This window comes from Rhopalosiphum padi, chromosome 1 (genome assembly GCF_020882245.1).
Source record: "Rhopalosiphum padi isolate XX-2018 chromosome 1, ASM2088224v1, whole genome shotgun sequence".
Lineage (NCBI taxonomy): Eukaryota > Metazoa > Arthropoda > Insecta > Hemiptera > Aphididae > Rhopalosiphum > Rhopalosiphum padi.
The window spans coordinates 52,797,217-52,811,585 of record NC_083597.1 but is presented as its reverse complement, the minus strand read 5'-3'; the positions used below and the strand labels follow the sequence as shown (position 1 = coordinate 52,811,585).

Sequence of the window (14,369 nt, the reverse complement as noted above, 5' to 3'; positions counted from 1 at the left end):
TATAAAAATAAATAATAAAATATATATTAACCACAGAAGTAAAAAAAAATAGTGTAATATTGGTACAAAAATAAATCTTTTATTAACAACTAAATTTGGTGTATAAATGATAATTGAGTTATCTAAATAAACTGTATAACAATAGTAATAATTATATTAAACATTTTTAACAATAATATTATAAAAAATAAAATATATTTTAACAATATGGCATTAATTTGGTACAATTGGCAAGAAAAATAATATAAAAGTTTAAAGGTATATTATATATATTTCATAAAATAAATACCAAACCACCTTAATGAGTATTTATGTAACCTATTTCTTATATGTAGTTATAAATATATTAAAATTAAAACAGCATTGTATTTTGGTTTATAAACACGTATGTGCTGACACATAAATCCAATTCTAAGTTAATCCATAAAACATTGATATAAATTTAGGCAGTCTTTATAGTTTACTTATAATACATTTTTTACTGTATAAATACAATTTGTTTACTGTATAAATACAATTTGTTTTTATGAAAAAAGATCATACTATACCAAAATGGACAACTTTAATAGTTTTATCAGGTTGTGGTTTAGTTGAAATTTGACTTTGTTGATTATTGTTTTCTAAATTGTTATGTAATTATAAATATTAAAAAAATATATATATGAAAATATCCAATTAGAAAAAAATAAAAATTATTTAGTGAATATTTAATACAAACCTAAATGGGTATTTTGTGTGAGTAATTGCTGTTCAAAAGGATATTTTAAGTGTGGTACACTGTCCAATGAAGTTGTTGGTAGCTCTATATTTTTTGGGCGAACGTGGTCAATGTGAGAACCTGTATACTAAAACAAACAAAAAACTCAAGTTAAGTAAAATAAAATTGATGGTTTTGCTTAAAACTATCACATACTGGTACACTAATAGTTGTAACATTATTCAGGGATCTGTTATTTGAAATTGACGGAACAAATAATGTCGGAGAAGAAGTTGCGAGGGGCACATTTGGCAAAGGTGGTCTTAATGAGCTTGACGGGGAATTTGAATGACAGTCTGTGCAATCGCAATCAGACGACTGACTAGAATGTGAATCATCTGATTCGGATGACACAATTTGATTTGCTTTCTCCAACGCCATGGTTGCCATAGCTCTAGTGCCAATCCCTGATTTCGTTGCCCAATATAGATCCATAAATAAATCTCTGTCATTCAAATCAATGGCTAAACTGTATGCTTTTTCATAGAGCTCATATCTAAAATTAACAATTTGTTAGTAAATTATTTTAACATTAACTGTTATTAATAAATCCCATTTATAAGCACCTCACTAAATGATGAAAAAAACGTCGTGCAATATTTCGAACAGGTTCAAAATATTCATGTTTCGCATCTTCACTCAACGGTATAACAGGTTGGTAGTAACTACCGATTGCAGATTGTAGTTGCACTGTTATAAATATAATGTAAGATTATTACAGAACTTTTTAATAAATTACATTACTTTTCAGTAATTATTAAGACAAATGATTACTTAATAGTTAATAGTCGTATTACCTTCTCTTACGGGAGTAAATGGCAATCGAAACAAATAATTTGTAATTTGTTGTAAGGTCGTTAAACATAGTGGCCCTTCAGAATGCCAATCTAGTCCTAGTAGAAAGTTGAGTGCATGATCGACATCATTTTCATTCAAGTACATGGAAACCAATTGATTTACACATAACTTCCCAACGCCAAGTACTTTAATGGCAATCACAGGGCCCCTAAATGCATAATATAAATAAAAGGACTAAACATATTAAAAATATTCGTACTTTTCAAACACGAGATGAAGAACGGCATCAGATTGGTTCACATGGTGTTTTGTCATTTCATATGGCATCCATTTCATGAAGAAGAGTTTTTTGTTCCCAACTTTGGATTGAACATCTAACCAAACTAATGAACTTGCTTCTTCAGTCAATGGTTGTAGACGAATGCATGACAAACATGAATCATAACATTGTATTCTACCATTGCTATCTGACACAGCGATTATATTACCATCTGGATGCCAATCCAAATACTCCACAGGCTAGTTAATTTCAAATAAATGAGTCTTAATAACAAATACTTTGTATTCAATATATTATTTATTTTATTATAACTTAGACTTTGACACTTTTTTGTTGTTTTATATACTGCTATTTTTTATAATGAGTATTATTTAAAAGTTTTAATTCAAAAGTTATTTTATAATTTAATATTTTAAAAAGACAGATTTTAAAACATAATAAGAAACAATGTTAATAATTATTTATAAATACTGGTTTCACCTAAGTACAACTAATGTAAGAACTCAAAGTAAAATATGGTTAACACAATTTAAAAAACATTAATGATAAAATTATAAGTATGCTATAATTTTATAATAAAAATTAATAATAATATTATTTATTTTTATATTATTCATTTTAATGGATGTTAAAAGTTGTCTTTTTAGTAGTAGTTTATCTAAATACCACCTTTTTATTATATCATGAATGTTTTAATAGTAGTAAAATAGAAATAAAAATCAATCTACTTACAAAAGCAGTTTTTACTGAACATGTGATAGATAATTTGAAATCGTGGATAAACAGTACAGAATTGTTGTATGAGAAACATATACGCGTGTCATCTTTGTTTAACCACGCATTTACTATGGTAGCAGAACACCAATCAAATGGACTTATTGTCACTACCTTGACTAGATGTAATTTTGTATTGGTCACTTCAAATGTACTAAAATCGATACGAGGATCGTTGCAATTCTAATAAACATAAAACATTATTGAAAAAAAAAAATATATATACATTTTTGATAAAAAACAATTCACCTTTTGTTCCAAAATGAATATAATATTTGATATTGATTTACTAAATGATACAATGATAGGATCTTGTTTTGTATGATAATAGCAACAAAGTTCTAGCCGAGGCCTAAACAAAAATATGCAATAATACAATTCTTAAATTACACAAGTTTGGTATTTAATTTAATTTCCATAGACTTTACGCCAGTACAACTTAAAAGTATAATACGAGTGTAAGATTTAAAGTATATACTTATTTATTATGTCTTACCCAATGATTTTATATACATGGACATTAGCTCTGTGTTCATCCTTCACCAACGGATTCCACGGATAAACTTCATTCAATGATGACTTGGACCACGTAGCCACCATTGTTGCAGATACATTGAATGTTATTTTTCGTTCATTTTTTCTATTAGTAATAGAATTGCTGAAATCCAATAATCCAATTTTTGGATCTAAAAAGGACCATTTGTTCAGTGTGCGATCAAATGAACGTCCAAAATATATAATGCCCAATTTGTGATCCGAAAATGAGCATAACAGTACTTGTTTTGCATAAGATACTGAAAAATAATATATTTCACCTTAAAATTCTGTTAATCAATGTAATGAGTCATGACATACCATTAATTAATTGTTCGCATTGAAATTTTGATTGCAAAAATTTATCTGTAACAATTTCGACTATATCACAAGTAGCGGGATCAAATGTGACAAATATGGTTGATCCATTACTAACTATAAATGCAATTTTGTCTTTTTTTATCCATTCAACAGCAATTAAATGATGATCGTTTAGTTCAGTCTGAAAATTGAGGTGTAAAATATCAATTATTCGTAAGAAATAGTGCATAATAGGTTACTCACTTCAAAATATTTTAAAGAATCTCTCAATTTCAACGGTCTCTTATTGGACACCGACCAATTACATCCGCTTGCTTCGACATAGTTTTTCTTGATGATCTTGTCTGTAGACGTTTCCGTTTCTTTTTTCTCATTATACCTACACAGACATCATATCATATAAATATTTAACAATTATTATCTAAAAACGGGTACCACAGAACGCAATTGAAATTGTCGTGGATCGTGCGAGATCGACTAAACAATAACTGTTCGTACGTACTTGAAGTGACTAAAATCTGTATGGCTGACGTTCAGATCGTTTTTCAACGTCCAGTAGTGACATTCACAGACGAATGTAAGCATTACAACGCTTCAGTCGAATAAAATGTGTGTACACGTTTTGTTCATCTCAAGTAGTGTTCACGAATGGAATGGATACACATCATACATGGGATTGTGTGAATAAGCAGCAAAATGCTAATTCAAAACGACGAGTAATAATTAAAATGCACTAACGCGAGATAACGATCGGTGATTGCAGGTTTTTTTTTTGGAGAAGTGGAGGAGCGTTTCGTTTACTTTACAGTTATTTGAATAATTACTATTATTGTTACGATTCGAAAGTATCACGAAATTGTAGTTGTTGTTGCCAAAATAATTCACCCGTTATCGGTGATTTAATCACTTATCTCGAAAGACTAATCAACAAGTAGCACGGACAAGTAAAAATGGTTTTTGCTGCCACGTCCGTTATTTTATACTCCAAGACACAGATATATTGATAATAAGGTGAGATAAGGTTTATTATCTATAAACCTTGTCGGTCTTTAAGATTTAAAGATTACTCTTTTTAATTCCTATCACAATTTTTTATGTTCATTTTTTTAATGGATTTGTAGATTTAGGATAACCCGATAACAATTGTGCATTTGTGCTACGAACCACGGTCTTAGAAGTCGTATTGTTAGTATTAATACACGATATTACACGATGAGGCTTACGGATTATCTAAGAGACTTTAAGAAAGTAGGAGAATTGACAAAAAAGTATGCGAATTTACCGGATTCGTACATCAAGCGTAGCATGGAAAGGGTAAGTGCGAAAGAAAAGGAATATGAAATTAAATTAATGAAAACGTTTCACGTAGATTGTATGGAAAACGCCACAAAACAATCCTCGTTACTTGCCAAGGACGGTTAAAAAGAAAAAGTATCATTTTAGCGAACACAGGCCTTGGTCGATGCCATTTAAAAGTCAAAACAATTTTGGCGATTTAAAGCCAAAAGTGTTTTTGGAACCAATCAAAGAATGGTCAATTTTTAAAGGAGATAGGGTTAGTATTAAAAAATTACAATTAATCACACAATCACAGAAATTCAAATTGTGTATGTTTCATTTATAGGTTGAGATTTTGGTTGGACCTGATAAGGGAAAACAGGGAATTGTTGGACATGTAATCCAAGAACGCAATTGGGTAATTGTTGACGGTTTAAATTGTGAATTAGAAGAAGTTTCTCACTATAAAGGGCACTTGTCAATGGTTCAAATGAAAGAAAATCCACTATTAGTCACTAGTGAGGTTGCATTGGTAGACCCATCAGACTTGTGAGTAAATATTTTCCTTTATTAATCAAATTAATAGATATTCTGCTCCATTTAAAATAGTCAATTACATTTATATTTTGCTATTTTCAGGCAAGGCTGTACTGTTGAATGGAGATTTACAGAAACTGGTGATAAAGTAAGAGTGTCTTCCAGAAGTGGAAAAATAATTCCAATCCCATCATTAGCAAAGCAAACTTATGATTACAAAACACCAAATACTTATAAAGGTAAATGTCTGTTACTTTATCGTACATTTATAAACCAAATTAATTTGCATGTTTAATATTAGATTAGCATAAATTCTAGTTTAGACAATTTAATTATCTAGATATGATATTATGAATGGCGAATATGCATTCACATGCATTTCTTACTTGTTCACCTCTTTACTTTATGAGTGCATCAATAACCACTACCTAAATAAATCATTAGTGTTAATATAATTTAATATAATTGCACTATTGTATCTTTTTTCTATGTTGTACATAGAGTGTACTGGGTGAGAATGCGTAAATTCTATGCATCCTCACTCGACATCTAGTCATAGCTGAACTGTTCTTATAACAGAGTGTGTCCAATGGGGATGCACAAAATAACTAATTTTTGTCGGGCCGCAGTCTTTTGTAGGACAGATTATAGAAGCATTTTAAACAAACAATTATCTTTTTTATTTTGTTGTCCATTATGAAAGTCAATATCAATTATTGTTTGTACATATTTTGATGTAAATTTGATTATTTGATTCAAACTATTGTTTTAAATGTTTTAATGTTAGTATGCTTTATTTTTAGAATCTGAAAAAGATACTACAGCAGATGATATAAAAAAAATAACTTTTTCACCTTTATTGAAAACATTTGAAATGGATGTCATGGATGAAATGGATATCAAAGAAGATAGAGTGCCAGCTCCGACTTATTGGTATTGATTGTGTAGAATTGAAGTAGTATAAAATATGTTTTATGATCTATTTATGCATTTTGTGTTTAATTCATTTAGATATATGGCTAATTGTTACTGATGATTATTAATTATAATTAATGTAATATAAACTTTTTTTTTGAAATCAAAATGAAGTTATAAAATATGACTAAATTGTTTCTCATAATAAATATGAGCATACTACTTGGTGTACATTACATATAATCAAATCTATTAAATTCAACATAAATATTTACAATAATTATATCTATTATTTGTATTTATAAATTAATAATATTGTAGTATTTCATAGTATTATTTTATGATTACTGGTGAATGGTGGTTAGAATACTTTTCCAGTATTTCTTCAAAAGTAATTTTATTGCAAACATCTCTTTCAATATTTAATATCGATTATAACTTGTTTATTATAAAATTGTATTATATAGCATATTAGCATCTAATTGTAATAACAAACCTGGCTAGCCAAGTCCTGTATGATAAGATAAACTTTGACAAGGGGCTCCAGGGTCAATATTATTTTCATCTTCCTTAGACTGATTATTACTTATAATACTTCACATGAACATAAGAGATAATATTATAATAAAGCAAATATTTTATTCAAAAAAATTTAAAAATGTACTAACGTTAGATAATTATAATGAATAGGAACATAATATAGAAGATTATTTTTCTATTTTTTGAATTGGAGGTACTAAATTACAACCTGGGAGTACTAGAGCACCCCCCAAGTTGCATGCATTCCCCTAGTTGTGCCTACGAAGCTTTAAGGAAACAAAATAGTTTATGATATAATTGAGTAAAATAGAAAAGGAATGACAATAGACATACTTTGAAAAGTTTGATTAAATTAGACAAAAGTAAAACTTAATTGGTCGACCTAAGCAGTCTTTGCATGAGGTAGTTATGGGCTATAGGAAGCGGAGTGTAAATGACTATAAAAAGGAGTTTGATTTTAGAAGTTATGTGAATTAACTTTTATTAGGACATAAGAATGGAGGAGGCCAGGTGAGTTTATTGAATTATCGAAAAAAAAAAGATTTAAGTATGAGAGTATAAAATATATTAATATGAATAAAGTAGGTATGATTGGTGGTATTGTCTTAGGGTAATCAAAATAAAAATCCCTAATACAAAAATTCATGGTTGGTGAATCTCCTTGTACATATTGAATGAGAAGAGAATAGTCGTTTTTACATGTTAACGTTTTTCATTCTTTAGTACATATAATTTTCTATCTTTCTTCTTAACTTCACTGTAATCGCCGGTATAAACAGTTTTCGTGTTCTTTGAATGAGTCGACATGAGATTGATGTGTGGGTACGGTACACGTACACTATTGCCTATTACAGTAGACAGTTGTACGCACTTAGTCTCGTAGGTACCCGAAGAAAAAAAATTCTAATTTAAACTAAATATACACTGTATTGTCAGCTAAATAAATTGCGATATTTGTATCATGCCGTCGTTGTGTCGTAAATCGAGTGTGTAGGCAATGAGCTGGAAAATTGAGGAACCACCAAAATATAATTTTGTTACTTTAGAGATACTTTATGGTGGGTTGATATATATTGTAAATGATTTAAAAAAAATATATCTTAAACGACGACTGACAAGCATCTATAAGGTAAACAAGTCCAGAAAATTGTAAAAAAAATCGAAATCGTTGGATGTAGAACGTGTGCCTATTTATTTTGCAGCAGTTATAAATATTTTTATTTTTTGGTAAAATAGACTAGAGGCAGAGGCCACTTTTAAATAATTGGATTGGTGAGGATGCAACAACAAAAAGGTGCACTGTGATGGTATGTGTGGTTGGCATTTGGTAAAAAAATGATGTAATATTATTATATTTTTATTTAATCTAAAAATGTGTTTTTTTTTCAAAAGTCCGGAAGTCATTAAAAAAAAATAAATACTTTTCGCTGAAAATTGGAGTGGGTACTCCACTTTACTGTAGTAGGTACACACATGCACATATATTATATAGTTGAGTGGTCGATTTCGGGACCGGCCAGTCGGCTTTTGAATATAATAATTTAATGTAATGTAATAATGTTGACGGCAAGATTTCCGCCCTCAGGCTATTATATTATACACTCGTCACTTACGGGACGCCTCTGTCAGCGCTCAATTGGATTTTACGCCATATCGTCTTCAAAGGCCACGTGATTTCAGCCAACAAAGAAACCTTTCGACACGTACGATACGATGTCTATGATAATGCACGGGAGTTATTTTTATTGTTATTGTGTACCTATACCAAGGGTCGGCAACCTGCGGCTCTTTCGATCTTAAGTTGTGGTTCTCTAGTCTCTAGGTCCATATGCAAAAATAATTATTGAAATAAATTATTATTTTAAAATATATCTTTGTTGCTTTTAAGAATATGATATACCTGGCACCTGCATATTCCATGGTAATCAACTAAAATTAAAAGCGTGTTCCAAACTTTCCAAATGCGTGCTAAGTCAATGCTCCCTGCATTTATGTAAATTTAACTATTGTAACCATAAAAGTATATAACTATATAACTATTAAACTATTTATTATTTATTATTATTGCTAAAATACTTGAATATGTTTTGTGCTAAAAATATTTATATGTTTTTACATGTATAAATTTCAAATATTTTAAATAATAAATAAAATTTCGTGTATAAATTCGTTTATTCTAAATCAAAAATCAATTATATATAAGCAAATACTAAAATATTGAAACAACATTTTTTTGTGGCTCTTTAAAAACTGGAAAATTATGCAAATTGTAACTTTTGGCTTTGTTGTCTCAAAAGGTTGTCGACCCCTAACCTAAACATCTCGGAAATTTTTCTTCTAACATTATTATTATTATTTAATGATTAGATAAGTAGATCCACATTCAATGCTTTAGATATAACTCCGTCTAACTCGTCAAACATTTACCAATTAGAACTCAAATAATTAGACTAATTAGAGTTACTTGATAGTGCCTTTAATTTCATCAGTTTTTAAATTTTTACGTTACAGAATAGTGAATACATAAACATTTCTGGAATACAAAGTGTGGCTTAGATCCTAAGTAGTTAGGTATTGCTATTATAGCCTATATGTTATTAGGTATATTGTATAGTTATAGCCTATAGATGTGTGTAAATTTATATGATTTTAAAATATTTAGTTGATTTTAGGATCGAATTTATAATGTCATGGGGATTTTACCGGCACATTTTTTTGACGTGCATAAATTTAATAAATATGAACTTCAACGTGTCACCAAATAATGTAAATACTAAATACTACTACTGTTATAAAAAAAATTTGTAAGTATAATTTTACGTACAAATATATATAGTGTCCCGTGAGGATTCACTCATTGCAATATCTCCTGAAATAATGGAGATATCATAGTTTTGATTTTTTTTTAAAGTTTTACAGGGATAAGAACTACAAATATTTTATGTTTTAATTTATTTTAATGGTTTGGTAAAAAAGTTAAAAAATATATTTTTTTATTTATTTTTAAAATAATTGAAGATAGCCATTTTGTAGAGTTTATTTTTCTGAAAATATTGACGTCTTAACATTTTAATTGCATTAATCTCCTGACTTTTAATAATTTTTCTAATTTCGAAATAAACTACGAATTATTTAATACGATAGACGATAGTAGTATCAAACATGTGGCTCGCATGCTCGTACGGCCGCCGAACGCTTTCAGTGTAATTCGCTGTTTTTCTGGGTTTTTTTTCATAAAAAAAATAGTTACGGTAAAATTTACAAAAAAAAAAAAGGAGATAATCGGTCGTATTTACAAAAGTTTTATGTTACGTCCCTTGGACGCAGTCCCATCCATGAGAAGAGGGTCGCGCACGAGGTAGCAACCGAATCCAGGAGGTGTAATGACCAGTCTCCTACACTCAATCACTTAAATCCCTGTACCGATAATGATAGAATAATCGGTCGGTAATTGGGCCACATTTTATCTACTATATATATATTTTTTATACAATGTTTGTTTATATTTTATTACTCGGGTATTGGGTTACAAAATTCATACATTTATACATTTAATGTATAACACAAAAATATACAAATATATACATTATACAATTAATAATTTATTAATTACAGAACAAAATTATATATATTTGTGCTGAACATGTCTTATCGGCATATCACCAACGAATTTTGCCATATCGCGAGCAAAATAATATTTATAATTATTAAAAATCAATAATTTTGGTCAAGTGGATAAGTACCGCTCTGCTGTACAGTAGATGTCGAGTAAATTGCTGTAAAATGGTTGTGTTAAATTTGAATTCGATGATAAACCATTGTATACGAAAAAAGATTCTGAATAAAGATGGTCTATCAACCTATATCAAGGGTACATCGTTAAGCATATTTTCATGATATTATTATTAAAGAAATTTATTTTATTATTAGTATTTAGGTAGGTTAATTTTATTTTTGCAAAAACATTGCATTTATTATATTATTAAAATTTAACTATTATAATATTATTATATATAACATGGCCCAAACCATTACCATACGATATTTCCAAAAGGGACTAGGTTATTTTTAGCCGCCTTCGAAGGTTAGGTGAAGTGTGAACTACCCTCGCATGACACACGAAAGACCCACCATGATGTCCTACTTTCGAAACACTCATTATCTATGGTCAAACACATACTTATCGAATGCCGTCAGTTCAATGAAATACGCTTCAAACAGGTATTACCTGGATACCTAATATGAGATACTTTTATCCACTCAGAGATGTCCAGAAAATTAATAAATTGTATCAACTGATCCCGGTCATTTAATTTAATGATATGTAGGTACACATATAAAAATAATTTATGTAGTATAATGTAATGAAAACTCAACCATTTCCAATGTAAATAATGTAATGCTAGCTAATAACCACGTAGTTGATGTCATAAAATTTTGTATTCTATATTTATATCAAGTATATTATATTATTATTATTATAAACTTTTGAGTCAATACTACATTACCACCTTACCATACAAAAGTGTGAATATGTTAATGATATAAACAGTGGTGTAGTCTAGGGTGACCATAAAAATAAAATAAAAATACGGGACACTTTAGTTACTTAACTAAAAAAAAAAAAAAAAAAGGAAATTCTAATTTTAAACTAAATATATTAATATAAAAAAAACAAATTAAATGTATGTTGTATAATAGTTTTTTAAATACAAATAAAATATTAATAAGTATAATATGTACACAAAAGTCCAAAAAAAAAATTATTTTGATGACGATGGCATGTAAATTTCTTCTTTTGATGTTTTTGTATACTTTTGTGCTGAACCGATTTCATCAAGTAACCTAGTTTCTTTTAATAGAATATTATAAAACTCATTACAAAGATAAGTTTTTTAAAGTGTGTTTTACGATTATAATTGATTTGATAGTTTCAACCAAAAATCGATTTTTTTCATCTGTCCACAACACATTAATGGTTGAAAAAATCCGTTCTACTGCAGCATTTGTACCAGGAATTGCCAAAGAATATTCTACGATTTTTGATATGTTAGTTGTATCAATGTTATGAGCTTTAGTGTATCAAAATATTTCACACCACTTAACTTCTACTTTAGCGGAATTTTTTTGCCATTCATGAATTCGTGATTTAAAAATTTGTTCTACATGACTGAATTCATCAAATAAATTATCTTCATCTAATTTTATGTTAGAATTATTTCGGTTGTTTTCCATAAGAAATTTAATACTTTTTTGAACATTTTCCCAAGTAGGACAGTTTATTAGTTGGACCCAATGAAATATTTTTCAACTGGTCAAAGTGGCAACCCCATTTTTCTACGTAAGATAAAAAAGTATTATAAAATAGATCAGTACTTTTTTTGAATGAGCTTTCATTATACATATTATTGTTTTTTAAATCATTTAAAAGCGATAAAATATTTGTTGTAAGGAAGTTTAGATGTTTTCTATTTTTTATTTTTCCAACTAAAATTTCTAATTCCTCTGCAACTTCACAGGCTGATATTTTTATCTCCTTCTATTTTAGTTACAGTATCACAGACAACCTTTAATTGGCTTTGTAAAAAATGAAACCACACTATAGACATAGGATCGTTAAAAAACGATTTTAATATTGTAGGACACTTTTCCTGTTTTCTCGAAGTATGATTTTAAAGCCCGGGTAAATATCAATAATTCTTGTTATTGCAGGTAATAAGGATAACCAACGAGTTTTTACACTTCCAAGAATATTTTTATATTCAACATTTGCATATTCACAAAACTCTTTCAAATGTTCAACTCGAACTGTATAGATATGAAAAAATTGAAAAATTTTGTTAACTATGATTTCTACATCAATAGGTAACACATCAGCACTTGATTGCATAGCGTTGTGCAAAATATGAGCAGCGCAACCCTACTCCAAAAATATTCAACATCGGTCGTGTTTAGTGGGGGAGTTTGATTTTTGTTTTTGGTTGGGGTGGGGGTAGTAGTATTGCAATTATCTCCAGAAAATGCAACAATTTTATCTGACAACTTATGCTTTTTTAAACTTTCAATTATATAAGTTGATAAAATATTTGCTGTTTCTCCTTTTAAATTTGTTACTTCAAAAACTTTGATTTGTATTCCCGAATTTGGTTTGAAATAACGTATTAAAATTGGTACGATTTTTAGGTTCTTATGGTTAGAAGTATCTATCATAATTGTAGCAAAATTTATATTTTCTATTTCCTTATAAATTTGTTGCATGGCGAAAGGAGCTAACACATTTAAAACAATCGATTCAGCCTTAGTTCTCGCACATGTAAATTTTTTATTATACATTTGTTTTAAAAGAGATGATGTGCAGTCCATTGATCGAAATGAGTGATTGTGTATCACGGTATGAAATGCGAATATCCCTTCTTGTGCTGCAGTACGTCTACTTTCGTCAGTGGACCCACTCGGATCATTTTTTAAAAAAAAAGAAGTTACCTTTTCGTGTTTTGATGCAGCTGATAATGCCAGTAAATGTTTTTTTACTTTTGTAACATGTTGTGTTATGTCTGAACGTCCACCATGTTCTATAGAAAACACTGACTTACATATGGTACAAAATATTTTTCCTACTTCGTCAGCATCTTGTAAAAAAGGAAATTCTAATTTTAATTGTGGAGTAAAAACGCACCGTCTTTTGGGCATTTTAAAAAACAAATTAGGTATTATGGTACACTGAATTTTAAATAAGCTTAATAAACTACACGTGACACGTCAATACGTCACTACGACTACGACTACACTGTGAATGTCATCGTGAACTCGACACTCACGTATAAATATTAATAACAAATTATATTTATAATTTTACATAGATATTATAAAATAAAAATAGACATTATATTTGACAACAAACTGGTTGTGGTGAATGGAATTGTACTTATTTAGTAGACGACGTCACACATCAATATAATAATATTAATAACATTTTGTACGTTATCGTTATATCATTAGTATTTATAATCGTCGGTTTAACGTGTCGATAATAATGTGACATTATTAGTTCTCTATTTTCAACTCGCAGCAATTATAATAATTTATTGTTAAGACAAGAATCTAAAAATAATTCTGATAAGTATAGATTAGATGTTTTATTGAATATTGTGATACAAAAATATCGTAGAATAAAAAAAAAAAAAATTATAAAATTATAAATTAACAATAAAGAGAAAAACGGGAATAATACGGGACCTACTTGAAAATACGGGACAAAATGCGTCCCGTATAACTTTTGTCGGGACAACGGGACACAAAGTGGAAAAAACGGGACAATCCCGTATAATACGGGACGTATGGTCACCCTAACTGTAGTCGTAAATATTTTTTCGGGTAATACACACCTAAATTGAGAAATATGTAATACGTGGGGGGCTCTGCCCCCACACCCCCCGTATACCAATTAACTTAAATTTATCTATTATTATAAATATATTTAAATACATAATAATATATAATTCCATTATAGCAAATGTATTTATTTATTATTTATAAAATTGTCCACTTTATTTTTCTAATGGCTCCACTTTCCTCGAACGGTTATTATCGGCCGATCTGTGCTGCAACAGCCAGCTTCCAACATATTTGGTTGGG

The 14,369-nt window shown here is 28.9% G+C and overlaps 3 protein-coding genes across 3 annotated transcripts; 1 reads left to right on the top strand and 2 right to left on the bottom strand.

Moving 5' to 3' along the window:
• Positions 1-57: 57 nt before the first annotated feature.
• On the bottom strand, positions 58-4,362 carry LOC132928418 (WD repeat-containing and planar cell polarity effector protein fritz homolog). The gene is made up of 12 exons (XM_060993068.1): positions 3,967-4,362; positions 3,708-3,843; positions 3,465-3,645; positions 3,106-3,403; positions 2,859-2,961; positions 2,568-2,792; positions 1,815-2,074; positions 1,555-1,763; positions 1,324-1,447; positions 914-1,253; positions 719-845; positions 58-620 (listed from the first exon to the last, which is right to left on the bottom strand). Exons 1-12 carry the CDS (start codon positions 4,047-4,049, stop codon positions 538-540), a joined length of 2,169 nt encoding a protein of 722 aa, XP_060849051.1. The 5' UTR covers positions 4,050-4,362; the 3' UTR covers positions 58-537.
• Positions 4,363-4,525: 163 nt separating this feature from the next.
• LOC132928427 (large ribosomal subunit protein uL24m) lies at positions 4,526-6,416 on the top strand. The gene is made up of 5 exons (XM_060993080.1): positions 4,526-4,778; positions 4,834-5,019; positions 5,089-5,291; positions 5,382-5,518; positions 6,083-6,416. The coding sequence occupies exons 1-5, from the start codon at positions 4,677-4,679 to the stop codon at positions 6,217-6,219; spliced, it is 765 nt and encodes a 254-aa protein (XP_060849063.1). The 5' UTR covers positions 4,526-4,676; the 3' UTR covers positions 6,220-6,416.
• Positions 6,417-12,363: 5,947 nt separating this feature from the next.
• Positions 12,364-14,028, bottom strand: LOC132926167 (uncharacterized). The gene is made up of 2 exons (XM_060990507.1): positions 12,659-14,028; positions 12,364-12,542 (listed from the first exon to the last, which is right to left on the bottom strand). Exons 1-2 carry the CDS (start codon positions 13,422-13,424, stop codon positions 12,364-12,366), a joined length of 945 nt encoding a protein of 314 aa, XP_060846490.1. The 5' UTR covers positions 13,425-14,028.
• Between the last annotated feature and the right edge of the window lie 341 nt (positions 14,029-14,369).